Raw genomic sequence first — 26,945 nt, 5'->3', positions numbered from 1 at the left:
CTTTCTACCTATGGGATACTGGCTGATGTAATCACTATGTATTTTAATGCTCTCCTCTAAAGAATCGAGATGAAAATAATAATAGTTTGTATCATATTGTTGTTATGGTAAACACTACAAGTTAATGTGTGTTTAGAACAACAATTGGCATAGCATGTGCTTGAAAAATGTTAGCTATTATTATTTTAGCAGTAGGTAGATAACGATTACATTTCTGTATAGTTCTTTTTTATTTCCACAGGTTTTAGGGGAACACGTTTTGTTTAGTTATATGAGTAAGTTCTTCAGGGCAATTTCTGGGATTTTGGGGCTATTTTCATGCTGTTAATTCTCCTTTAGTTTCTGAACAAAGAGGTCTTGAAGCTTCTCCCTAAGTGATGGTACACCCTTTTATCTTTTTCTACTCCTACTATCTCTGGCTTCGTTCTTCACATTACACTCAGAGCAGGAGGTTTAAAACAAGAGTCAATAATCTACAGCCAGGAGGCCAAATTCTGCAGCCATCTGTTTTGTAAATAAAGTTTTATCAGAACACATCCACCTCTACTGGTTTAGGTGACCTCCATGGCATTTTTGTGTTACAATGGCAGAGAAATAGTTGACACACTGTATGGCACACAAAGCCACAAACTCTTACTATTTGGTCCTTTAGAGATTAAAAAAAAAAAAAAAAAAAAAAAGCCAACCCCTGACCTAGAGCCTAACATGGCAGAAAGGGCATAGAATCTCGTTAGAGGGCTATGGTTTAAATTCCAGCTCTGGCACTAACCAACATGGTAATCTTGGACCTGTCCACTCAACATTTCTAACATCAACTCTAAAATACAGTTGTCCCCTCACTATCAGCAAAGGACTAGTTTCAAGCCCATGGATGCTCAAATCCCTTATTTAACATGGTGTAGTACTTGCAAATAACCTACAAGTATCCTCCCCTATATTTTAAATCAACTCTATAAACTTATAAAACCTAATACAATGTAACTTCTATATAAATAGAAGTTATACTGTATTTTTGTTTGCATTATTTGTATTGTTGTTTTTGTTATATTTTACTTTTTCAGTATTTTCCATCTGCTGTTGGTTGAATCTGTTAGTATGGAACCCAAGAATATGGAGGGCTGACTGTATCACAAGTCTGTCTTACAGGTCTCTGATGAAAATTATATAAAGCAAAATCTGGCCCCTTCAGATGTTGCTTGGTTAGTACAATAGTTTGGATATTTTCATTTGATTTTAAGCTGATTTTGATTACCTTTAGTTAAGGGTATACACTTACCAGTTCTTCATAAGCACTGGTAGGCCACTATTGTCTTTCACTCAAATCATGTATTTTCCTCACCTGCTTGGCCCTTGGGTTTAGGACTCTAAATACTAGAAAATTAGTGTAAAGCATTTTTTAAATGTGAAGCACTACAAAAATTCTAGTCACATTGAAAAAAAAAAAAATCTAATAATTGTTTCAGCCTCTGACAAGAAATAAAGGCTCTTCCCTTACTCTTTCCTCAAAGGTGGCTTAAAACGTTCATTTTAACCTTTTAGCCTCCTGCAAAAGTCCTGCTCCTCAAAGCCAAGGTCATTTTATTACATACTGTGTTAAGGAAGCTGCTCACTGCTTGTTTGTACATTTTATTAATTACTGTGCAACCCTGTGAGATGAGCTAAAGGTCAAAGGTTAAGAGAGTGGCTATGATTGTTCTGTTAATTCCTTCCATGAGAATTTGCATGAGGTGTCACTGCAGTGAGGTGGCCCCTGAAAGACAGAAAAATATGCTTGTTTTTTAACTCTGCTGATTTATTTAGTTCAAAACTACTTGCACCAATTCTATATCTTTTCTACTTCACCATTTACATAAACTAGTATATTCTTTTAAAAGGTTGATAACTACGGGATAATAAATTTTAAATTATTTGTAGTCTCATAAAAATGACTAGTCAGATTGGCTGCAGGCTCTTGTGAACAGCTATTCTAAAAGAAAAGGCCACCTGATTTGAAAAAGAAAAGAGTTAATTTATTTTAATGCACATAGAGCTCTAGCATAAGTATTTTTCAAACTATGTATTATAATCCATTAACAGGGTATAAAATCAATTTACTGGATTTCTTCCAGCATCTGTCCAGGTGATGCGGGGGAATGAAAGAGAATGAACAGAATGAAATGCAATATTAAGAATACTTTCTAATTCAAACTTTGGTTTCAGTTTACACATATACTTAAAGATTCGTGTATATGTATATGAGGTAATTTGTAAAAGGTATTTCTTATTGTGTGTATGACTTAATTAGTAAAAGGTATTTCTTATTGTAGAAAAACACTCTTGTAGGAAAGAGAACACTTCTTTAAAGCATAACTTGTAAGAACGACAGTCTGTCACACAGTCACAAACATATTAAAATATAATCGCTGAACACAAAACAAGAAACACTGTTTGTGTATAAAAATAAAACTTTCATAAAACAAGCGACATTTTACCTATAAACACCTTAAGCTATACACCTTACATAGCTGGCCTTACCACACTCTGAATGCTGTTGTAATAAATACATCTGTAACACTATTTTCAGAAATGATTTAAGTATTTCATCTAAAAAATTATTAGTAAAAATAAAATTGTCTTGAAGAAAACATGTATTCACCTTTGGTAGCTCATTACCTCAAAATCACAGCATCCAAAAATCAAGTCATCTTCATTTCCTAAAAATATGGCTTCCCTTCCCAATGTTCACATTTCTGTTAATTCCACCTTCTGTTAAAACTACCTGACACTCAACTTTTAAGCGGTTTCCAACTCCCTATTTTGGTTATCTAAGTCCTGTGGACTCTTTAAGTATTTCTAAGATTTATATCTTCTACTCTATTTCCACTGCTATTATCCATGTCCAGGCTTTCATCACCTTATGCTAAAATTGCTAGGAGAGCTTCCAAACTGGTCTCAACCCAATTCAATCTGTAAATTACTACCAGATATTTCTAAAAATTTACTTCATTACAATTTAAATTCTTAAGATACCCAATAATTCCTATCTTCTTTGAAGCAGTATAGTGTATAACTGGAACTATAGATTTTGGAGTTATCATTCAACTAACATTTACGAAATGCCTACTAAGTGCCAGGCCTGATCTGTGCATTGAGGATAAAGAAAGAAAGAAAAAGATAAAGTTCCTATACTCAATATGGTTAGAGTCTAATAGGATAAAAAGATGAAAATTCACATAACTTCAGATAGTGAAGTTCTACAAATAAAAGAAAAGCACCATACGATAAAGTCAAGAGATTGGGAGGAAAAAGGAGCTTTTGGAAAGGGTGGTCAGAGAAGGTTTCTCTCAGAAGGTCATTTTCAAGCTAAGAGAAGAATGAGAAGACACCAACCATAAACAGCAAATCTAAGTTCTAGAGAAAGAAACTAATTTGGCATGTTCCAAGAATAACAGAATGGCAGCCTAGGTGGATGAACATAGTTTATAACTCAGTGGAGGAGAGCTGTATCAGAGCAGCTCAAATCACAGCACTCCCTTTTACTAGCTGTGGGATATCTGACAAGCCATTTCATCTCTCGTTTGCTTCCTCATCTGTAAAACAGAAATAAAGCTTATCTCATAAGACACACGTGAGGATTAAAAGAGATAACAGATACAAAATGTTTCAGATTATTTTCCTCATTATTATTACCATTACTGCACACACTAGTGGATCCAAGTTCAAAAACAAGCTTTGTGTTCTAGCATTCACTCACTGAACAAACAAGCATTTACTGAGAACTTGTTTTCTGACTCTTACCACTATGGCTGGTCAACAGAAGGACTGAGAAGATCTCCAGGTGTAAAGGATATAAACAAGTAATTAAAATATGATGGAGAGATTAATGAGGTTCAATAAAAATTGTCTTAATCATCTTCCAGTTAGAATCAACTCAAATAATTGCTTTCTGCAAAACATACTAACAACGCCCACCAAGATTTTAAAAGCTCTTGGCTAACTCTTGGTTAATTGTTTCCAACAGTTATTACATTTTAAAAATTTACCTACTTGTATCCAAACCAGTTCATGCCAGTTAAATTTAATGTAGTATAATGAAATATTATAAGGCAAAGAAAACTTGAGTGCGAAGAGACTGGTTTCTAAGAAACAAAGTTGGATGCTGTGAAAAGACTCTATAAAAACAAATAGCTCTGAAAAACTACTATCACATTAAATATGGGGACTTAATTTAAAATATTATGAGAAAAATAATGGAAATATAAAAGACTTATGCATTGAAGCTTCTATATTAGGGCCTTTATGTTCAAAAATGGTTTATTAAACATGAAAAGGAATTTCAATCAAGGGACCTCCACCAAAGAAAATGCCCTGTTCTGTATCAACATGCAAAAGTTTAATGAAAGGAGTCATTGATGTTTTCTAAGTTAGGAACTAGGCTCCCATCTATATACAAAAAAGAAGTCCGAACTCCTTAGTCTAGCATTCAAGGCTCCAACCTATCTTTCTAGCTTTTACCTTTCATAAGAGACTTTTGCAAAGCATATACTTCATTCCCATATATATCTGTACTTTCCAGACTTTGAAGTCTCATAGATCTGTATCTTAAAAGGTGACCAGAAGTTGTTTTATGAATGCGGGGAGAAACATGGTGCTATCTACTTTTCCATGGAAAATGCAGAAAAGAGTAAGTGGTGACAGCGGTGGTGTTGGAGGCAGAAGGCAGAAGGAAGATGAAGGCAGAAGGAAAATGCAGAAAAGAGGAAGTGGTGACAGCAGTGGTGTTGGAGACAGAAGGCAGAAGGCAGTTTTGAGTTTTATTAATTGTGAAACAACGATTACATGTGCCTTGTAGAACACTGGAAATATGGATCTTCAGTTCAGAAGTGAAATTTCAGGATATGTTCCTTGAAATCTGGACCTTGCCTGTCTTACTTAGCACTATATCCTCAAGAACTAGAACACTGCCTGGTGCACAGTACTCAAATATATGTTTCATTAAGCTGTTATTTAGTATACAGGCTAATGGATAGCTAAAGCTGCATGTGGATAAGATTGCTGACAGATGTCAACTAATCTGTTTTAGGTATCTTCAAAACTAGTGAGTACTTTGTACCATCTTTTCCCAGAAATATGCATGTTTACACAAGCACTAAACTGCACAATTTCATCAGACCGCATGGTACTTAATGCTTGCATCAATTTAAAATCTATTGATCTCAAACTTAAAAATCAACAATAACATATTAAGAGGACAACTAAGAAACACTGAAAACACCAAAAAATGAGCAAATGGATGTAGAGAACTCAACAAAGGAAAGGTCCGAAAAGAAAGAAGAAAACAAGAAGAATGTTATTAAGAAAGCAAAGAAAGAGTTTTTCACAGAGGGAGTGATCTACAATAGCAAAAGTAGTAGAAGTATACAAAATACATATGTTAGAGTTGGCATTAGGTCTCCTAGAGATCTTAGTGGAGTGGTAGGTCATAGAAACCAAATTGAAGTTGTTTGAAGGACTGAATAAAGAGGGAGGGAGTAGGGCCAGTGAACATAAACAACTAAAATGTTCTCAAACATTTCTTACACATTATTTTTTCAACAAATACTCATTTGATGCCAATTATATGCCTGGCATTGTGCTAGCCATCTTATCCACGTCCTGCCCAAATTATCTCAAGAAACTTGACTATACTCTCTAAATTATCCTTTCCACCTCCGAATGTCTAATAACTTCCCTATGTATAAAGCATCAATCATTTTGAACTGGCTAAAGAAACAAACCAAATAGTCTACTCTATTAGTAGAGTCTAACAAAGATGTGGAAGTGTTAAACTTATTGCATAGGTCTTTTATAAACAAGTGAGAAATTTTCCTATCACAAGAACTACAGTACTCTGAACTAACAAATTCATGACACTGCTCAGTGGAATTCCTAAGGACACACCTCTGACACACACCCCCGAAAAAAATCTAAACAAAACACTATCTTGAGAATCTTCCCATCACGCTCCTACATCCTAAAATGTAACCATATAAGTCTCTGAAATAAAACTCTAGAATACTCTTTTCTTAAAACTCCCTTAAAATAGAATTTTAATTCTGGAAAGGTCTAAACCTTTATTTTACTAGTAAGCAAACTGCATCCTATTAGTTAAGCAAGTTGCCTAACTTCACTTAAGATACTAAAATCTTTAAGATACTAAAGAAACTAGAAAAATGGTTTGTAATCTTTTTTGACAATGTGTGTTTATTACTAAGCTCCACTCCCATGCATCAGGCTCTAGGAAAGTGACAGTGAACAAACAGGCCTGGTCCCTCTCATCCTAGGAAAGACCAAATTTTAGAACATAACACAATTGGTTCAATGCTTTAATAGTATGAGAATAGAATACATAATCGAAGGATCACAGTTAGGTTTTGTTGCTTGACTTTGTTGTTCGGGTTTTTTCTTTTTCCAATTTTGTTGGGGGCTGGGTAAAGGGAAGGTGGCAGTAGAGGAGTCTAGTAGGCTTCTTTTTGTAGTAGGTGAGCTTTGCGGGGAATTGATAAATGATAAAGTTTAATGGGGACAAGAATGAGGCAAGGAGGGAAGAACATTCCCAGTGGAAGGACTAGCATGTGCCAGCTTTTAGAAGCGGCATGGCAATTTAGGGTATTCATCAAAGGCCAGCATAGATAGCTCACAGAGTGAGAGGGAGAATGGTTCAAGATAAAGCTGAAGACATAGGTAATGTCCAAATCATACAGAGGAGGAACATAATCAAATTAGTACTAGCTAATAATAACACATCCTTTTACATAGTACTTTAACAGTTTACAAAGCACTTGAAAATGTTTTCTCTGCTGTTCCTACAAACTTGTATAGTAGTTATTATTTATTATTCCAAAATAATTACATCAGTCCTCCTTAGAATTCTCACAGGATAAGTTTAAGGTCCAAGTTACTCAGTTAAATCACCTTGTCTGTTGGTAGTACACAGCTACTAGTCCCTCAATATTTTATATATGCTACTATCATCTAGGAAAACTACACTGAACATACCTTCATGATTGTACTTTCTAAAAACTATGTATTTAAAACATTTTTTTAAAGCATTAAAAATAACAGCCATTTAACTATCATCCAGCTTACGGAATATACGCTGACACAAGTCTTTTAAAACTATGAGTTTATATCTTTTCTCCATAGATTGTGAATTCCATGAAAGTAGGGACTGTGTGTTGACAGATCCAAGATTTTGTGCTAAGAAATTAACACTGTTGTTTAATATAATGGAATCCCTCAAATCAGGTATAAATACTGAGGTTCACAATATGCTAGAGGCCACAAAGCCAATAAATCATTTAACCCAGTTCAAGTACAAAGGAATTTTGCTTTATTTGTTACGAGTTTATAACTTTATAATACCTGATAAATTTATTCAAGATAAAACCGAAAAAATAACTTTCAGTCCACATATTTTCAGGTCATTATTAAAGCATCCCAAGAAAGCACTTGCTGAACAAATTAGCTATGGAAGTCTCCCGTATTATGCTAAATGCTGGGAGTATGAATTCCAACTACACAAATTCCATGCCTTAATGAAACTCCAGTTTCTTAAGCACACAGAATTGATCCAAGGTTTGGCTGTTCCCAGATTCAAAGAACATATCCCACTCTAGATCAACTAAGAATAGGGAAAAATGTCCATCACACATGAGCACGTACATGGCCCAGAGTTAAATTATTTTTCAGAAAAAAAAAATTGCTAGTAGGGAGTAAGAAGGAAGTTGTGTTGTGTGTGTAAATGTGTTTTGAAAAGGAGTGGGACAGAGACTAGACTAAAAGGAAAAGAAACTGGAAAACCGGGTTTAAGGAGAAAACTAAATGTAGAGTGGCGTATGAGAATCACATTTGTTCAAGCACCTTCTACAGCAGCTTTTCTGCACGGAGCTGTAATCCTTACATAGCACTTAGTAAAAGGCCTTACAGACCCTGTGTTGACTCCAAAGAAGCTTCAGCAACCACCTATTCTGCCTCCTCCGCACCGCCCAGCAACCACAGTTAGTGTGTGGTCGCCTCATAAATGGAAGCGGCCCTGGCCGCTGGACTGGCGCGGAGGAGTGCAGTCAACCGATGAGAAGACACTGTGGGAAACGCCATAGAGTACGCGCCCAGGCCAAGGAAGGGGTCAGCCTCAGCCTCCACCTCAGCTTGGCCCGTCCAGTGAAAGATCTGGTATCAAAAAGAGACCAGAAAACCCAGCTCCCCGAAGGCAGCGAGTACTCCCAAACGGCTTCCCAGCGCTTAAAAGCGCTGGTAACTTCCGCACCCGCCCCCATCCGAAGTTACCTTCCCAAGTGACATCGTAAAGCTCTGAGACCTTCGCCATCTTCCCAGAACCTAGAAGCAGCGGGGTGAGAGGGCGGGGAGCCGCGGTCACGTGACTCGCGACCGGGCTGTGGCTATTTACGTAGCTTTTTCTCATTGGCCAAGAGAGCAGAGGGGGCGGTATCCGCCGCGCACGTGCACGCGGCTCTGCGGAGGGGCTTTCGGGGAAGGGGGCGGAGCGAGCTGGGCGGTGCGCCGTGGTCCCGGAATCTGAGGCTTCTTTGGGTGCTGGCGGGGCGGAGGTGCTGGCTCAGGGTGAGGTGTGTGTTTTTGTGTTTGTTTTGCCGTGGATTTTTAACAAATGCTGGGTTTTTAGTGTCCGCCAATCCTAGCTTTTCATTTTTTTCTACCTAGGCGTGTTCATTCTCTTCACATTCCACAATCAACCATTTATTCTCTTCAGGCCTGGCCGCGGCGCAGCCTTCTGCACGAATCCCTCATTAATCTCCAACTTTCCTCCTCCTTTAATGGGATTTGCTTTCCGTTCACTTTTTAATCGACTAAACGGATACTCTAAAGTTTTTAGTAAATCCCATCGAGGGACTAAGTGGGATTCTTTGCGCTTTGAAGTTCCCTTGAATGCCCTTGGGCTAGACTGTATCCTTCGTTTACGCTCGTCCTGCCTGTCATTGCTTCATCCATGTCTGCATGCCACACTAGGTTTGAAACTGTAGCGAGTATATAAGTACTTACAAGAAATGAATGTACGAATAAGACCTTTACAGTTCCTGAACTTTGCTCCTCTTTACTCCTGGTGGGTGGATGGGGGAGCCTGCTTTCCCACCAGACTAATTGCTTTTAGGGACCTTTGGACGTCGTCTCTTAGAGCTAAGGAGAAATGTCTGGACAGTAAGCAAAATATTTGAAGATGATAAGCATATATTTAGTATCTGAAGCAATGAGAACCTGAGATTGTGGAGGTGGAATACGTAAGCTGAGGAAAAACTAAAAATCACTGCAGTGCAGCCGTAGTTATGGGTCAGTGAACAAGCGGCAGTCAAGGTTTGAGAAGTAGAAATAATTCTATCCCACAAGTCAAAAGAGTGGAGGGGTTTTATTTCCAGCTTTATTGAGGTATAATGGACAGAAATTGTGTATATTTAAGATACAGGAAGTAATAATTAGATGTAAATATATATTGTGAAATGATTACCACAACCAAGCTAATCCACACATCCATCACCGTACCTGTTTCCCGTGTGTGTGTATGTATGTGTGTGTTGGGAACACTTAATCTCTCAGCAAAGTTCAAAGTATACTATACAAAAAAAACTATAGTCACTATGATGTACATTTGATCTCCCGAACATACTCACCTTACAACTAAAAGTTTGTACCCTTTGACCAACATCTCTCCATTCCTCACCTCTCAGCTCCTGTCAGCCACAGAGGGTTTTTTTGTTTGTTTTAAAAAAAGAAAAACAATAACCGCCTATAACAATAACAACTTCTCTACCCCAGAGAAGTCGCATAACCACGGAAAAGACTAGTGAATGCTTACACTTGGATTGAATTCTGAATGAGCTGGCATTCTTTCTGAACAGACTTTTAAAAAGTCTTTCATTCAGGAAGTTTAAAAGTGCTCCACCCAGAAATTTACATATTCTTATTCTTCAATAAAGCAACCTGGTGCAATGGGAAGAAAAAGAACTTCCAGATCTGATTCCAGGCTCTTCCTTTTAGTAGCTGGTTGACTTTCAGCTTGCATTTCTCTCTCAGCATCAAAGACGCTTATATATGAAAAGCTAATAATATTTGTGTAAAAAGAAAATAGCCACCTTGAGTTGTTAATCAACATGAAAACAGATACTGCAGCTAAAGCCCCTGCGTGGCACTCTCATGGAGGTACCCTCCTGTATCTAGAAACACTGTTTATATGCTAATCAGCCCCAAATTGATCAATCTTCTCAAAACTGAGTCTGCTTTCTTGACATGCTCACTTAGATGGCTAGTTGATATGCATCTCAAAGTTAACATATCCCACACAGAACTCTGGATTCCTGCTGTCACCTTCTGCATTTCCACCTTGCTTTTCCCCATCATAGGTAAGGAAACCATTTACCAACTTGCACAAGTTAAAATTATGGGAAGTACCTTTGATTCCTTTTTTTGACACCCCCCATATGCAGTCTGTCAGCAAATTCTACATTGCATTTCCCAAAGTTCATCTGCTTTTCATCTCTATTGCTATTACCTTAATCTAAGCCACAACTATGTCTCTTCGTAATGATTGTGATAGTTTCCTAACCACCTTGGTTTCATTCCTGCTGTGTAAAATCCGTTTTTTTATACAACAACCTACTGGTCTTAAAAGAAAAATCAGACTACAGAAGTCCCTTGTTGATAGGCCTCAAATGGCTCCCCATGGCAATAAAAATATACTTCAAAGACTTTACCATGGTTTAAAAGGCTTTACTCAACCAGGTGACATTCATCTACCTCTTACCTCATCTCCTACTATTCTATCTCTCCCTTTAGCCCCCAGCCATTCCCATCTACTTACTATTCCTCAAACAGGCCAACCTCCTATCTGTCTTGTATCTGGCTTTTACCCAGCTGTTTCCTTTTCCTAGAATGCTCTTCTCCACATCTTTTAGTGACCATCTTCCTTTCACCTTTCATATCTCAGTTTTAAATGTATCCACTTATAGTCCTCTCTTGACCATCCAACAGAAAGTAGCCCTTAGGTAATGCCTATTCATCTTCATGACACTTATCACTATTTGATTTGTTTGTTTACTTGCTTACTTTCTGTAATTTACAACACTTTAAGCTGCTTCATAGTACCAACTTTATTATTTTAACCTTGGAACATCCAGCCTAGAAAAATACCTGAAACAGTAAAAATGTTTGTTGAATGAATGAACTATATTAAAAATGACAGCTTGTATTAATATTTATTAAGGATAACATTTCTTAATAGTATACATATGAAGTCTTGTTTCGTTAAGCATAGGATGTTTTCTTTTCGTAGCTGATACTTTCCTAAAACTTATAAATTCCGTGAATTCAGGGACCATGCCAATTCTTTTTTTTTTTTTTTTTTTTCCTTGGGTGGGCCCGCCTGGGTGCCCCGGGTGGGGCTGCTCTGTGCCGGCTCCTCTCCCAGGTGCTCAGAGTCTGCCAATTCATTTTTAGATCAGCCCTTACTACAATACGTTGCATACAAGAGCCACTTAATATTTTCATGAAATTATTGATGCTTAACATTTTCTTGGTTTGTTTGTTGGTTTGTTTGAGAGGTCTAAAACCTCTAGGAAGTCCCAAGGAGGTATTTTTTAAAGCCTTATAATGGATTTTAAATGTTCTAACTAATTGAGGAAATAAATATTTTCTAATCACATCAACTAAATATCCCATAGCTAGCTACTATTGTGTGTCAAGCAATAAGCTATATGACACTGGGTTAAAAGTCTTCATTTTCAGAATTTCTAAGCTGGAAAATAGAGTAATCTCATTTTTGAGTTTGAATGGGCTGATGATTCTTGGGAATGATATTTTTAAAACTTTTTTTGCCTACAACTCATACTAAGGAATGTGTTTTATATTGTCACACAGTATGTGTACAGGTATTTAAAACTGAAACATAATTTACAAACTAGTTTTGTCATGTGCCTTGTCTTCTGCATTTTCTATTCAAAATGTGTCAGTTACATTGTATTTTCTAAAACTACTGGTGTGACCCAATAATGAGGTCATGACCGATAGTTTAAAAAACATCAATGGATATTGTATGAATTTCCTAACCTGAGGCCCTGACTTGAAATGATTTCCCCAAGTTTCTGCCACTAGTAGGTAAAAAAGATAGGTGATTCATATGTGATTAGTTGTTTAGATCATAGATGAAAGATAAAATACTATGAGAAAAATATATCTAGGAGAAATTTTGTCACCAACAGTACTCTGAAGTAAGGAAAATGATTGCTTATAGATTATAACATAGATGTCTAATGAAACTTACCTTCCTCAGGCACACTTAGGAAAAAACTGGTATGACAGTGACAAGAATTCTGTATTCTTCTTTAACATTGTATAACATGCAGTTATAACTAAATGAAAATAGAAATACCTTCCATAGATAAAACACTGAAAACATAAATATCAATCTTACCTTCTGAAACTCTACCTTTACAAGATGTCTTCAAAGTTTTGCCTCTCACCCTCTCCCTCATTGAGAAAATTTTCATTCAAATATGTTTAAAATATTTAATCCAGTTTTTCTGATTGCACATTGCCCAGTATTGGTGACAAATACCAAGGAAATGTCCAGGCAGCCAAATAATAGATTATATTAGCCCACACATTATGAATAAGATGTGTCAGACACCATGGACAGCATTATCTCACTTAATGATTTCAATAGCACAATGAACGTGTCTGTAATTGTTTTTATGTGAAACTAAATTGTGATTTGGCTTTTTTCCTGCAAGATTAGGTTTGAAGAGTTGGAATGACAACAAATCAGAATGAACTAGAGTGAGACCGGAAAAACTTTGAATAAGCCCACATTTTCTTTGAGGTAAGTTATAAGCTAAATTAGTCCACAGAGCACTTTAGAGTACATCTCTTTTATGGTTTACTTACTTCAGTTAATATCTTCAGACATAGTGGAGGACTAAAGCAACCTCTTAAATTTAATAAACTCTATGGCATTCATACAGTATACATTATTTCACAGGATATAAGCCAAATTAGTCCACAGAGCACTTTAAAGTACATCTCTTTTATGGTTTACTTAATTCAATTAATATCTTCGGATATTGTGAAGGACTAAAGTACCTTTTAAATTTAATAAACTTCATGGCATTTATACAATGTATATTATTTCACAGGATGAAACATTCCATTCTAATTGATTTTACAATATTTAGCATCTTCATCAAACCATTTATTTAGAATATTCTGTCTACTTTTTCCCGGTCTTAATCATAGTGAATTAGTGTCCCACGTTATGTAACACAGCTTGTAACTCCTATTTACTATGACAGTTATTTATCAGAGTAAATTGGTCTCGCTACAACTCTCATATAAAATTTACCAAAGCTTTTGAATTATGTTATTGTTTTTAATTAGTACATTATAACCATAATCCCTTTTTATTTAACTGGATATTGTTCATTCCATATCACCAGAAAGTAATCTTCATTTCATGTCACCAGACTTTCATTGTGACACATCTTGTTCAGAAGGAAATTTTTCTTAGCATTTTATTTACCAAGCACCAGGTTAATATAGAATTGTTTTAGGAATCTACTGAACGTTGTTTTTATTACATTTTTAAAAGATTGTATAATTAATTTGTTTCCCCCAAAATCAATTTGTTTCCCCTCTTTGCTGGCACAACTGTAGCATTTAGGCATGTCTGTTTTTTTTTTTTTTTTAAAGTTTGTTGTCATTTCCAATATATATGTTTTTAAATGTGCCAGCCATCATTTCATACCCAGTTATATTATTTTAGAAAAGAAAAGGGAGTCTCTGGGAAACATTTCTAGTGAGATCACTTTGGTCCTTTTACAGCAGATTTTGCAAACTGATTATTACCCCTCAATGCCGAAGTTGTAACTGTGAAAAGGAAAGTACGTCCAGAAAGAGTTCTCCCAGAATTCCCTCATATGGGCAATAAATTAGAGCTGTTTCTTTCTGAGATTTATAACCATACTTGAGAGTCCACTTTTTCAAATGATATTTATTTAATTTCCCCAAAGTGCATATTCTATTCTGATACACACATACATCTGTGTAAAAGTACTCCTTATGCAAAAATGTATTTTCATAAACATCTCTTTTGGTTACCAAATATCCAGAACTCCCTAAATACTATTAATGTAAACTGATGGTCCCTGAAGACCATCTAGACTCTTCTTTCTACAGCAGGACTATAATGGAATCCTTTACTTGAAAAAACATTTTAATAGGTGTTTATTTATGATAAATAAATTACATTATGGGAAACTCATGCAAAGATAAACTGAATGTCACATTATGCATGTTAGTTTATTATTAAGATAATTTTTATTTTTGAATAGTCTCTCTGTCAGTTTGGTAGCATTACTCTAATTACAAGTGGCCACGTCATTCATTCAGACCTGTAGTCCTCAGATATCTTACCCTGGCCACCAGACCACAATGCCATTTTCTTTACTGGTCATCTTTTACTGTGGTCATGCTGACTACTCTGCTAAAATTGGCTTAAAGGCCAACAGCCACATTGGTTTTATTTGGGAAAAAGACTAGTTTCCTGGCAGAATGTCTGACAAAACTGCCCACCCCAAATCCATTCTGTCAGACCTATGCATCACCTTCTCACTCCTGAGGAAATAGCATGATCTCTATTCTTAAAAAATTTATGTAACATAATTTTAAAAAATTTTATTAAAATTGTTTATCTTAAAACTATGAAGTAAGGAACAGTAGAGATGTGCTTCAAAACTACCACTTAAATTACTGCCACCTCTCTAGAAATTCTTTGAGCAATAAAATATTTTCATTTCCTTCTGTTCATTATGTTTCCTTTACACATTTCCCTTGAATCTTTAAATAATGAACTTGAACATGTGTCCAGTGTGGATGGGGGTGTGATGTAGGGGTGCTTTCAGTTGTTAAAAGTGGGTGGGAAGAAAGGTTGGACAGGAAGAGCCATAGACCATGATTTAGATCTGACAAAGTATCAGCCAACTCAGTGAGAAACTTCTGAGCAAAGATTGTCCATTAGAGGTGACCCACAATGGGCAGAAATTGCCAGGCCTAGTGTAGTGACATGCTCAGTTATTGGCTGGGGACTACCCAGAAGGGCATAGCCTCAGCTCAAAAGCTGTAATTAATCTGAAAGATTTTACTAGCTATAGGCTGTCAACTTCCTGTACTACTTCAGCAAATTCTTTTTTGAAGGGAGATTCAAACAGTATACCTCATGGCTGCCATTATTATTATTTTTCCATTCTGGCTATGCACAACCTCAACACTATTAGGTAAATCATCAACAACCAATTATTGATGAGAGGTAGGGGGTCTGTGTTCTTCAGAAGTCACTAGTGATTTGACATATGGAAATTACATTTTGACTGCATAGAATGTCTTTATTATAAATAGTTCAGCAATGGTTGCCTTGTGTTGAAGAAAAGATGTGATAGAATACATATAATGCACAGAGGCTTGTTTTTATGAGACATAAATCAGGAATCATTCATTCTTTTCACGGGTGGAGACTAATACTACTACCATTGGTAAATTACCTAGAACTTCACATTTCTTCCTCATTTTTTCACTCAGCTGCCAAATATATCAAAGTAATTTAGAATTTTAGAAATGTCATTCCAAGAATAATAGTAAAACTCTGAAAAAGGGCAGCATTTCTAAAATTCTAGAATTCAAGCTCTTCATGAAATACTAGAAAATTCCAAAGACACTGCACTCAGAATGCCCCTAGATAATTCAGTGGCTAGCTGCCATACTATCATTGATGGTTGCTTCTTAATGAACTTAAGCAAGGATAAATTTTAGCAGTATTTTCCAACAGTAGATAATTGATTACAGGTATGAAATATGAATGCTGAGTAAATATTCAGCCCCTCAATGTCATCTTTCTGTTCTTTCATCCAAATGCCAAGGCAGCCTTAGTTAGCATCTGCCGTGCTACACAGATGCTCTTCTGGGAAGGTAATTAAGAGTGGTCCATACTCTGGACTGCCAGAAGGAATAATATAATGAAATCGGTACCTAATGGGAGAAGGCAGAGTGCTTGCCAGACTTCACATGACTAGTAAAGTTGAGTTTAAGAGAAGGATTGTCTGTTTTTAAAAATTTAGCAACAGAAGAGGACTGCTGATTGTTTCTTTTACTTAATTAAAGCAACAGAAGAAAACTTTGGCAGTTCTTTTCAGGGAGCAGTTACATGGGACACAGTAGTTATGAATCTCAATACACAAGCTCAGGTGTGCAGGAACAAAATTTGCACTTTTATAAACAAATTTTTTCAACATCTATTTTAGAATCAGGGATAAATATGCAGGTTTGTTATATAGGTTTGAAGTATGAATGAATCTAGCCACCATGTGGTAAGCATAGTGTCCAATAGGTAGTTCAGGTTTGTGTGTGTGCGTGTGTGTGTGTGTGTGTGTGTTTTGAGACCAGGTCTTACTCTGTCACCCAGGCTGGAGTGCAGTGTCACGAAGACTCACTGCAGCCTCCACCTCTTGGGTATGGGCTCAAGCAATCCTCTTGCCTTATACCCTCCCCAACCAGTAGCTGGGATTACAGGTGCATGCCACCACGCTGGCTATTTTTTTGTATTTTTTGTAGAGACAGGTTTTCGCCATATTGCCCAGGCTTGTCTCTAACTCCTAGGCTCAAGCAGTCTGCCTGCCTCAGCCTCTCAAAGTCCTGGGATTATAGATGTGAACCACTGTACCTGGCCCAATAGGTAGTTTTTTTTTCCCCACTCTTATCTCCCTCCCTCCTAGTCCCCTTTTGTATTACGCAGTGTCTGTTGTTCCCATTTTTATGACCATATATACTCAATGTTTAGCGTCTGCTTATGAGATTATACAGAATTTGGTTTTCTGTTTCTGTATTAGTTTAGGATAATGGTTTCCAGCTTCATCTATGTCACTGCAAAGGACGTGATTGTATCCCTTTTTATGGCTGTGTAGTATTCCATAGTATATATGTACCACATTTTCTTTATCTGGTCCACCATTGATGGGTGTGTGTTAATTCCATGTCTTTGCTATTGGAAATGATGTTGCAGTGAACATATGGGTGCAGGTGTGTTTTTGGTAGAATGGTTTATTTTCCTTTGGGTACATACCCAGTAGTAGGATCTCCAAAGTGCTCTCCATAGTGGCTGAATTTACATCCCTACCAATGGTACAAAAGCCATTCTAACTAGTGAAAGGTGGTATCTTTTTGGTTTCGATTTGCATTTCTCTAATGATTAGTAATGGCAAACATTTTTTCATATGTTTGTTGGCTACTTGTGTGTCTTCTTTTGAGAAGTGTCTGTTTATCTCCTTTGCCCACTTTTTAGTGGGGTTGTTTTTTACTGGTTCAACTGTTTAAGTTCCTTTTAGATTCCAAATATTAGACCTGTGTCAGATGCATGCTTTGTAAATATTTTCTCACAATTTTTGGTTGTCTGTAAAACTCAATTTTTATTTGAGGTACCATCCTTTGGAGAAGACAAAAATTTAATCTCAGTTTGGGATTAAGTTAATCCTGCTGCCTCTACCTCTTTCCAGGCTACTCTGACTCGTGTGAAAGTGATATCAAAATATTTAACAAGCTATAGGCAAGGTCACCAGCTGTCATGGGAGTACCTTCAAGATGGTCCCCAGTGATTTGCACCTACTGGTTAGTAAATCCTATGTAATCTCTCTTACACCGAATAGGAATGGCCTGTGTTATCAATAGAATGTTTCAGAAATGATTGATATGACTTTCTGAGGTCATAAAAGACATGTGACTTCTGCTTTGCCCTCTCTTGCATCACTCATTATGAGGACACTCAAGCAGCCCCACAGAAAAGTCCGTGTGGCAAGGACTGAGGCTTCCTGCAACAGTCAGCATTAATTTGCCAACCATGGGAGTGAGACATTTTAGGTTTGGTCCTCCAGCCCCAGTCAAGACTACAGACTCAGATGACATCTCAGCTGGTATACCTTGAGCTGGAGCCACCCAGCTAAGCTGCTCACAAATTCCTGACTCACAGAAAATTTGTGAGATTAAAAATAAGCTTAATATTGCTTTATGCTGCCAATTTGGCAAATAAAATATTATATGGTAATAGATGAGCAATATACTGGCCAATCAGAAAGATAGCAGACACTAGCTTTAGTGCTTACATGGGGTCCTGGAGGCTCCTCTGCTATTCCAGGCATTAATCTTTTAGTTTGGGGTAGGTGAGTAGTTCTGGGTAATTAATATTTATCAGTTTTGGTATTTACCAACCAGTACAGCCATACCAATTCTATCAGTCATTCTTATATAGTTGCAAGGTATTGAGAAGTCCACATGGTCCTCCAGTTCACAATACAGCTCTTGTTTCTCTTCATAAGTGTCCCTGGGTCTTGTGGCTCCCTTAACTTGGTATGGATCACATGGGAATTTGGATTTTCCTCCCTGGGCTCATATTTCAGCCTATTTTTTTCCCCTGGATGCTCTCACCTCCCTGAGACTCAGACTAAACTTAGGACTTGTCTCCCTGGGAGCCACTCTGCTTTCATCAGCTCCCCTTGGGTCTCTTTCTCTACTCCAAACTTTACTCCCCAATTCCTGAGAGAGGACTATTTCAGTCTCAGGGGAAGTTTCCCCTCATCCTAAGTGCTTTATTCTCTAGGTACTGTCTTACCTGTGATTTATCCAGAGACACCTATATATACCCTCTTTGATGAGTTTTGAAAACCCAAACCAGAGAGATACAGTTTGCCCCTTCCTAGCTCCGCCCCCACCCCCCTTTACTGCTGCACCACCCCAATATTCACTCTCTCTCTAAAACAGTGATTCGGGGCCTGAAGAAGAGTGAAAAAAAGTTTCACTTTCAGAAGAGAAAAGAAGAAAATCACTTCTTGATTCGAAAAATGTTATCCTGCTACCCTGTATATAGAAAAATGAATTTCTGCTTACTAAAGAACTGTTGTTTGGGCTGGGACATGATCCTTGCATCACAGTTCAGTGGATTCTCATTGAAGCCATTTGCTCTAATAACATGATAATAAAGCAGCCTGTTGGTTTGCATTCCTGAGAGTCTAGATACCATATGAGAGATACTTTGCTCATGAGTACAACATACCCCTATTTACATTTTAAAAAATCTCTTTCCCAGACTGGGGCTATGTGCCCTTCTCATATGCTCAGCTTCCCTCTCCCCAAAAGCACCTATCTCACCAATTATAATTATTACTTGTGTCTGTCACTAAACTCTCAGCTCTGTTTGACACCTGTGTCATGCTCACGATCTTTGCCAGAATATTCAATAAGAACTTGTATAAAGACAAAGAAGAATCATTAAATCAGTGGTCACTTATTTCGGGGCTTTATGAACCAGTAAAATTTTAAGGTAAAGGGAGGAGAGAAAAAATAAAGGTTGCCAGTTTTTTATTTTACTGAGGACATTAAAAGTAACAGCTACAATTTAGTTCACCTCATTTCATCTTGAGGTTGCTAATTTAACACCAAAGAAGTTGTAAGGATTCATTAAACAATGGTCTTTGCAATAGAGGAAATTTAACTTTTTTTTTTTTTTTTTTTACCAGAGACCAATGACAGCTTCCACCTAGATTGGTACCACATGGCTCTGAGAACTGCTGACAACATCTTTAATCCTTTCCACTAGATAAATTGGGAAAATTTGAAATATTTTCAAGGTGGTAACTTCTAGATTTTAAACTTCTTTTTAAAGAAACACTTCCAACTAACTAAAACTTGTTTTCTATCCTCATTATCTATGTCTTTAAAGAAAAAGTGTCACTGAGCATCTTGGCACATGATTCTCAGCTGGGATTCATTATCCTCTTCAAGAATTTTTTCTCTCTTTCCTAGTAGATCTCTGAAGAAGTGAACATATTAGAAAGTACAAACTACTGTAATTTTTTTATTTTTAAAACATGTTTGGGAAAGGCTTGTTACAGTCTGATCTAAGAAGAAAAATAAAATTATGCTTGAAGTATCTCATGATGCAAACCATTTCTGGCAAATTTATTTTGGATATAGCTCTTGTCTCAAATTCAGCAAAATTCATTTGGGTTAAGTTTTACACTAAAGCACAGTAAATGTATTACAAATCACAAAAATTCTGCTTGCTTTGAGTGACAAAATAGTTAATATATAAAAAAGCATTTTCACTGGAACTGGAGCAGAAGATACTGTTACGTCTACAAATAGGTGTGGTTTTAACAAATGTCAAAGACAATAAAGAAAACACAGAAGCAGTGTTTCTATTTTAAATTTTACTTGTTTTGAGAACCCATGGGATAAATTACAACAGCCTTTGGGAAAGCAAAATCATCAAAATAAGGGATGGAAAAGATTAAATCAATGATGATGTAATCTAGACCCTTGATGATACAGGAGACTCCCTTAAAAATTCTGCCTGCATGCAGTGTCTGTTGTCATGCTTTAGGCTAGGAGAAATTTCTCAATCTGACTTGTGCTTTCACAAATTTATGCTTTCTCCTTATTTTTATTTTACTTTCTGTCATAACTTCCTTACTTTCCTTAGGAAAAAAAGAGAAAAGAGGCCTTAATAGTCTAGTTTCAGTCCTTTTTTTTTAAACAATAGTCATGTTGAAAGCAAAGCATGCTATTTTCTTTTATAAAATAATTCTGCTGGCAAAATTCGTAGCTAAAGTTCTCGGTAAAATAGTAAATCAAATAGTATCCACATACAGGAAGAAAAGTTATAAATCTCCTGAATTATAGAGCTCTATACACTGCAAACTTTCAAGAAGAATTATACCTTTTTTAACATAGCGTTTTTTGCCTGATCAGAATTCTTAGAAAATAAAAGAATATGTTACATTTGAAATACACATGTTCAATCAAACTTGTGAAAAATATTCCCTTTTAATGTATTGGTTGCCCAAATTAAGATACCTAGTTTATTAATTTAAGGAATAATTAATTTAGTAGCCAGAAATGGTATTTAGGATTACTATTAATCTAGCCTGTTTCAACATGAGTATAAAGACTCAGATTATATATTTTCAAAATATGAAGTGGTCTTGCACATTGTCATTAGTTCATAAACAGACAAGTAACACCTTAAACCATTAATTTCGAGCATGACTTTTCCTATTCCAAAAAATACTAGGAAATAAAAAACAAAATGATGTTGGTATCATTTTTTGAGAAGTGTTAATGATAATATTTAAATATTTTGGAATGGTCAGGAGCTAAATTTGGTTTATCACTTATGAAAATAGTTATAACTGGCAGTATAATATCAATGAGTAGATATTTGAGTGTCAGTAGAGACAAGATTATCAACCTGAGCTGCACACTAAGCACAATTAACTGAAAAACAAAAGTTCAACCAGAGTACACTGGTCTGATGCTGAGAGTTCTGTAAAGCTTCAAATTATGGTCATTTAAGATTAGTTTCATGAAACTAACTTAAGTAGGTAGTTTTTTAAAGTGAGAAGAATGAAATGATTAATTTGAAGAAAAATTATATGCAGTATTAATAAAATATAAAAATATTTTGCCGAAAGACTCATGTAGCTGAGCTTCTGAAATATATCTTTGAATTACCAGTGGACAAGCCCATAAGGAGATAATTGTTTTTGAAGAAATTGTCATTAAGGAATAGCTACCCAAATGAAATTGTAGGCCTGCAAATAATGATGTGAATGAATACATAACAGAAATAAGGCCATGCCATTTCTCACAGTTACTGCCAAAGAGAAACTCTGTTGAATTAGTTATTTCTTTCAATTGTAGCTAACATACTAAACACTGATATTTTTAAAATCCTAAAACTTTGACTTGATTTCTGGCTTCATCAGTAATTGACAGTGCAACCTTTCATAAGTCCTTGACTGTCACATTTGGTAGAAGGTAATAATACGTATCTCAGAATGTTCTTAAGAAGATTAAATTTGAAAATATCTAAAAGCATATATTACCTGAATAAAACAAATTTTAAGTGGTAAAAAAATAAACATGAGTGTTTTAACCACTTAAAATTTATTCTGAGTGTTTTAAGTGGTTACAAATAATCACTTCAATGAAGTCATCACTTCATGAGTGATTTCTATTTTTTTTCCATTCATCATTCAGCTGTAGTACAAGATGATCTAGCAAATTGTGTAATATTTTATTGGTGACTGTTAAATAGAAGTCTGGTAGAGATTTGAAATATTTCAGAAGAAGCAAAGGTAATTTTTATTCATTACATTTTTATCCACACCTTAATGTACCTGCTTTATGTTTGTAGAATCTAAAAACAGTTGTCTTGAATTTTCAGCCAGATATCTAGGAAGCCCAGATGGTTTCCTAAGCTTATAAAATAAGCATTTAGCTACTCTAAACCATCTTTTCTATGAAGACTTGGAATGAAATGAAATTGTAAGCACACCTGTTTCTTGTCTTTTGCCACGTATAACCTAGAATGAAACTCTTTTTTTTTTTTTTTTTTTTTTTTTTTGAGACGGAGTTTCGCCCTTGTTACCCAGGCTGGAGTGCAATGGCGCGATCTCGGCTCACCGCAACCTCCGCCTCCTGGGGTCAGGCAATTCTCCTGCCTCAGCCTCCTGAGTAGCTGGGATTACAGGCACGTGCCACCATGCCCAGCTAATTTTTTGCACTTTTAGTAGAGACGGGGTTTCACCTTGTTGACCAGGATGGTCTCGATCTCTCGACCTCGTGATCCACCCGCCTCGGCCTCCCAAAGTGCTGGGATTACAGGCTTGAGCCACCGCGCTAGAATGAAACTCTTTAACCCAGGCATCCCCAAACTACGACCCGTAGGCCGCATGCCGTCCCCTGAGGCCGTTTATCCAGCCCCCTGCCCCACTTCAGGAAGGGGCACCTCTTTCATCGGTGGTCAGCGAGAGGAGCACAGTATGTGGCGGCCCTCCAGCGGTCTGAGGGACAGTGAACTGGCCCCCTGTGTAAAAAGTTTGGGGATGCCTGCTTTAACCAATAGAACACTGCTGATGAATTCTGCTAAGATATAGGATTTTTCCTTAATGTTAGGAAAGCCAAGATATGAGTGTCATTTAACAAAATTTTAATTTAATTTTTTTTCAGCTTTAGAAGGAAATGACAGTTTTCAAGAAATGAATATTTGTGATATTTTTATGGGGCTAACATGCTAGTTCAAATATCTTGAATATATTTTAGAATCTAATGTATGTCTTCCAGCCCATCACTCATTATTGTAACCGTGTTCCTTATTGCTTGCCTACATACAATATAAAATGGAGATGTAAGAATTTGTTTCATGTAGAAAGAAATACAAGTGTAATTTTTAAATTCTTTAATGATAGGCAAAGCAACAAAAGCATGAACAACTTCTGGAAAACTTTCCCATGACACAGGCTCTTTTCTCATACCACTGGCAGCCAAAGTGAAAATGAAGTAACAACTCACAGCACCAGGGAATCTTACTGCCCTAAAATGCTGGTCAGTTGCGGGAATATCTCTAGAAAATAAATAAATAAATAAATAAATAAATAGAATGGGACTGGGAGATTCCTGTCACACCCCTGATTTAGAATTCCAGTGCATACACGTGGAAAAAAAAAATTCAAGAATGATAAGAAAAACAAACATTGTTCTTTACACTTTCCACGTTTCCACCTCATTTGAAATCTTTGTTAATCACTCCGTATTTATTGTGTTCACTTTGTTGGAGACTGTGGCTAGGGATAGAAAGAAACCTTTTCAGTCCTTATCAAGAGAGCTGAGTAGGTAGAGCAAATGGTTAGGTCATATGACATCTTCCCCTAGCGTTCACAGACCCCACACACACACACACACACACACACACACACACACACACTCACTCACACAGCTGATTGGCTCAAGCTGAGCCAATCAGATTCTCCTTGTAAGCATTTGGAATTGGAATTTAGAAATCCTAGTCAACAACTTTGGATTATTTAGTTAGATCACTTAAATTGACCTTGGAATGGCTATGTTTGGATTTGATTAAATAACAGAGATAGCTACTCTGTAGAGAAAGAGAGTAATGATTCAGGCACATAGAAAGATGAAGAGATGAAAGTTCCTGTGGACCCTAAAGAAAGATAATAGAATAAAGTAGGGTAGTTTCCCCCCTCCCATGGTTTCCATTTGCACAGTTTCTGTTATCCACTGTCAGCAACATCCCAGTAATGTTCAATGGAAATTCTAGAAATAATAAGTTTTAAATTGCACAGTGTTCTGAGAAGCATGATTAAATGTCATGCTATGCAGCTCTCTCCCAATCCGGCACATAAATCATCTCTTTGCCCAGCATATCTACACTGCATGTACTACCTGCCTGTTAATCACTTAGTAGCCCTCTTGGCTATCAAATCGGCTGTCTCAGTATTACAGTGCTTGTGTTGATGTAACCTTTATTTTACTTAATAATGGTCCCAGAGAGCAAGCATAATGATGCTGTACATTCAGATATGCCAAAGGGAAACCTTTAAGTGTGTCCCTTAAGTGAAAAGGTGAAAGTTCTTGCTAGGATCTCCAGTAAGAACGAATCTTCTGTCTATGAATTGTGAACAGTATATTGTTAAAATGTTCTATCTTATTATTGTTGTTAATCTCTTACTGTGCCTAATTTATAAATTAAACTTTATCATAGGTATGTATGTGTAGGAAAAAATAAACATGGTGCATATATAAGTATAGGGTTCAGTATTAACCATTGTTTTCAGACATTTACTGGGGGTCCTGGAACATAAGCCTGTAGAGAAGTGGGGACTGCTGAAACTGCCTTTGGTCTTCATATCATCCTATTTCCTTGTTTTAATCCTAAAACCTGCTCTTGCATTTTTAAATAGTGGTTTATCCTTTAAATATTCTTTTAAATAAATTCCCCATTATTACTTAGCTAATTTGAGTTTCTATCCATTATGGCCAGTGACTTAGATAAGAAATGAGCTGTTCCTTAGCCTCACTTTGAAAGCAAAGTTTTGCAGAGATGTTTTTGTTATAGAGTTACTATTTAAGCTAGTAGAATGCTGTGTATGGCAGTTTGGATCTTTTTGTTTTTTAAAAATTGGTATGTATGTTATAAAAATTTAAAGATGCCAAACAAAAACATTTATTTAGTAAATTAAGGCATTAACATAATGTGAAAATAAGAGAAATATTTCAGCATACTAAAAAATGTATATATTATATATTGGGTCCAGTTTTACATTTAAAAGTGCTTTCATAATGAAGTTTTTACATATTCACATATAGATGAATATATATATTTTTGATATGTATCTGTATTAAAACAAAAAATGTCTAAGTCTTGACTGTTAGTTTTCCAGTCTCTCATATCCAACTTCTCTTTTATAATTTTGCTTTTTCTCCTTTATATTAGTTTTAATTACATTTTTATTTTTATCAAATGTATGTACATACTTTTTTAAGGCAAATATTACTAAAAGGCTTATGATAATGCTGATCCTCCGCTCCCAAACCAGCATGAATTCTTTTAAATATGTTTCTCCTGGTACTCCCATATTTCTAAATAACATATTTTACTGCTTGTCTCAGTGTGTTATCGCTCCCATTACTTTATTTCTCCATCCCCCATTCTTCCTACATGGGGTTTCATTCTTACAATCATGCAAATACCTTTTGTTACTGAACCAAGTAGGAACTCCTTTTATATACAACTTTTCATATTTCCCCTAGAATTAGTAACTACCTAAATTTTTCATTTACCAGTTTTCATTAGTTTTTTTATTCCCCTAAATTTACTCCAGTTTTTTAGTATTGTTTTCCAAGTGCTTAAATAAGTCTTTGTTTGTTCTTTGTGTATTTTTCCTTCTATCCTCCTTCTCTAATCAACTGTACTATTTTCTAGACATTTCAGTTCTAGAGAATTTTCTTATGTAATTCCTTTGATGATTTCACTCCCCTCATTTTCTTGTTTGAAAACTTTTTTAGTTAGATTTTCTGAGTTCTTTACTTTTTATCTCATTTTTCATCTCTTTTACGCTTTGTTTTATCTTGGAAATTTTTCACATTCTCTTTCAAATTTCCTTTTGATTATTATTATTATTTTTTGGCTATCCTATATTTTTATTTCCAAAAGCTTTTCTTGTTCTCTGTTCAGTTTTTATAGCATGCTCTTCTTGTTTTATTCTTGCAATAGTTGTCTGTATTTCATATTGAAGACTTTCTTCAAATGTGATACTTAGCTATTTCTTATTTAAGTGTAAGAGTCTGGAATGCAGTATGGAAGCTTTGTATGTTTGTGAACAGGGTACCTTAATTATATAACAATTGGTAATTAAGCTGCTTTTAAAATAAATAGTATCTCCCAAGCATCAATTTGAACAGATTTTCTCTTTGTGGGTCATTTGGTTCCCCAGAGAATAATTCTCTTATTCTCCGAATTAGTCAGGGTTTTCTAGAGGGACAGAACTAATAGGATAGATGTATGTATAAAAGGGAATTTATAACTCACAGTATCATAAGGTCCCACAATAGTCTGTCTGCAAGCTGAGGAGCAAGGAGAGCCAGTCTGAGTCCCAAAACTGAAGAACCTGGAGTCTGATGTTCAAGGGCAGGAATCATCCAGCACAGGAGAAAGATGTAGGCAGGGTGACTAGACCAATCTAGTCTCTTCACATTTTTCTGCCTGCTTATGTTCTAGCCACCTGGCAGCTGATTGGATAGTGCCCACCCAGATTAAGGGTGGGTCTGCCTTTCCCAGCCCACTGACTCTAATGTTAATCTCCTTTGGCAACACCCTCTTAGACACATCCAGGATCAATACTTTGCATCCTTCAATTGAATCAAGTTTACCTATCAGTATTAACCATCACATTCTCTCTTAATGCTTGTGCTCCAGGAGCAGCGTAGAGGAATGGGGCTGGTGTTCCAGTAATCACTATGGAAACTTGGACTTAATCCCTTTGGCTTCAGTCCCTGTTCCCTTC

The 26,945-nt window shown here is 36.2% G+C and overlaps 1 protein-coding gene and 1 long non-coding RNA gene across 3 annotated transcripts in view; one reads left to right on the top strand and one right to left on the bottom strand.

The window, feature by feature from the left end:
• Positions 1–8,397, bottom strand: part of EMC2 (ER membrane protein complex subunit 2) — a 60,850-nt gene extending 52,453 nt beyond the window's left edge. Inside the window, exon 1 of one of the 2 annotated variants that reach the window (XM_003938589.4) lies at positions 8,308–8,397. In XM_003938589.4, coding sequence (XP_003938638.1) covers positions 8,308–8,347 — 40 coding nt within the window. In that variant the 5' untranslated portion in view covers positions 8,348–8,397. The remainder of the gene's footprint in view (positions 1–8,307) is intronic. The other variant, XM_074387053.1, reaches the window with a different exon arrangement.
• Positions 8,398–8,518: 121 nt separating this feature from the next.
• On the top strand, positions 8,519–25,908 carry LOC104652966 (uncharacterized). The gene is made up of 4 exons (XR_746256.3): positions 8,519–8,606; positions 12,782–12,865; positions 17,583–17,694; positions 19,596–25,908. It is a non-coding gene; the product is annotated as an uncharacterized LOC104652966 (long non-coding RNA).
• Positions 25,909–26,945: the final 1,037 nt, after the last annotated feature.

The sequence above is a fragment of the Saimiri boliviensis genome, chromosome 15 (assembly GCF_048565385.1).
Source record: "Saimiri boliviensis isolate mSaiBol1 chromosome 15, mSaiBol1.pri, whole genome shotgun sequence".
NCBI classification, from domain to species: domain Eukaryota; kingdom Metazoa; phylum Chordata; class Mammalia; order Primates; family Cebidae; genus Saimiri; species Saimiri boliviensis.
This window is presented reverse-complemented; position numbering and strand designations above follow the sequence as displayed.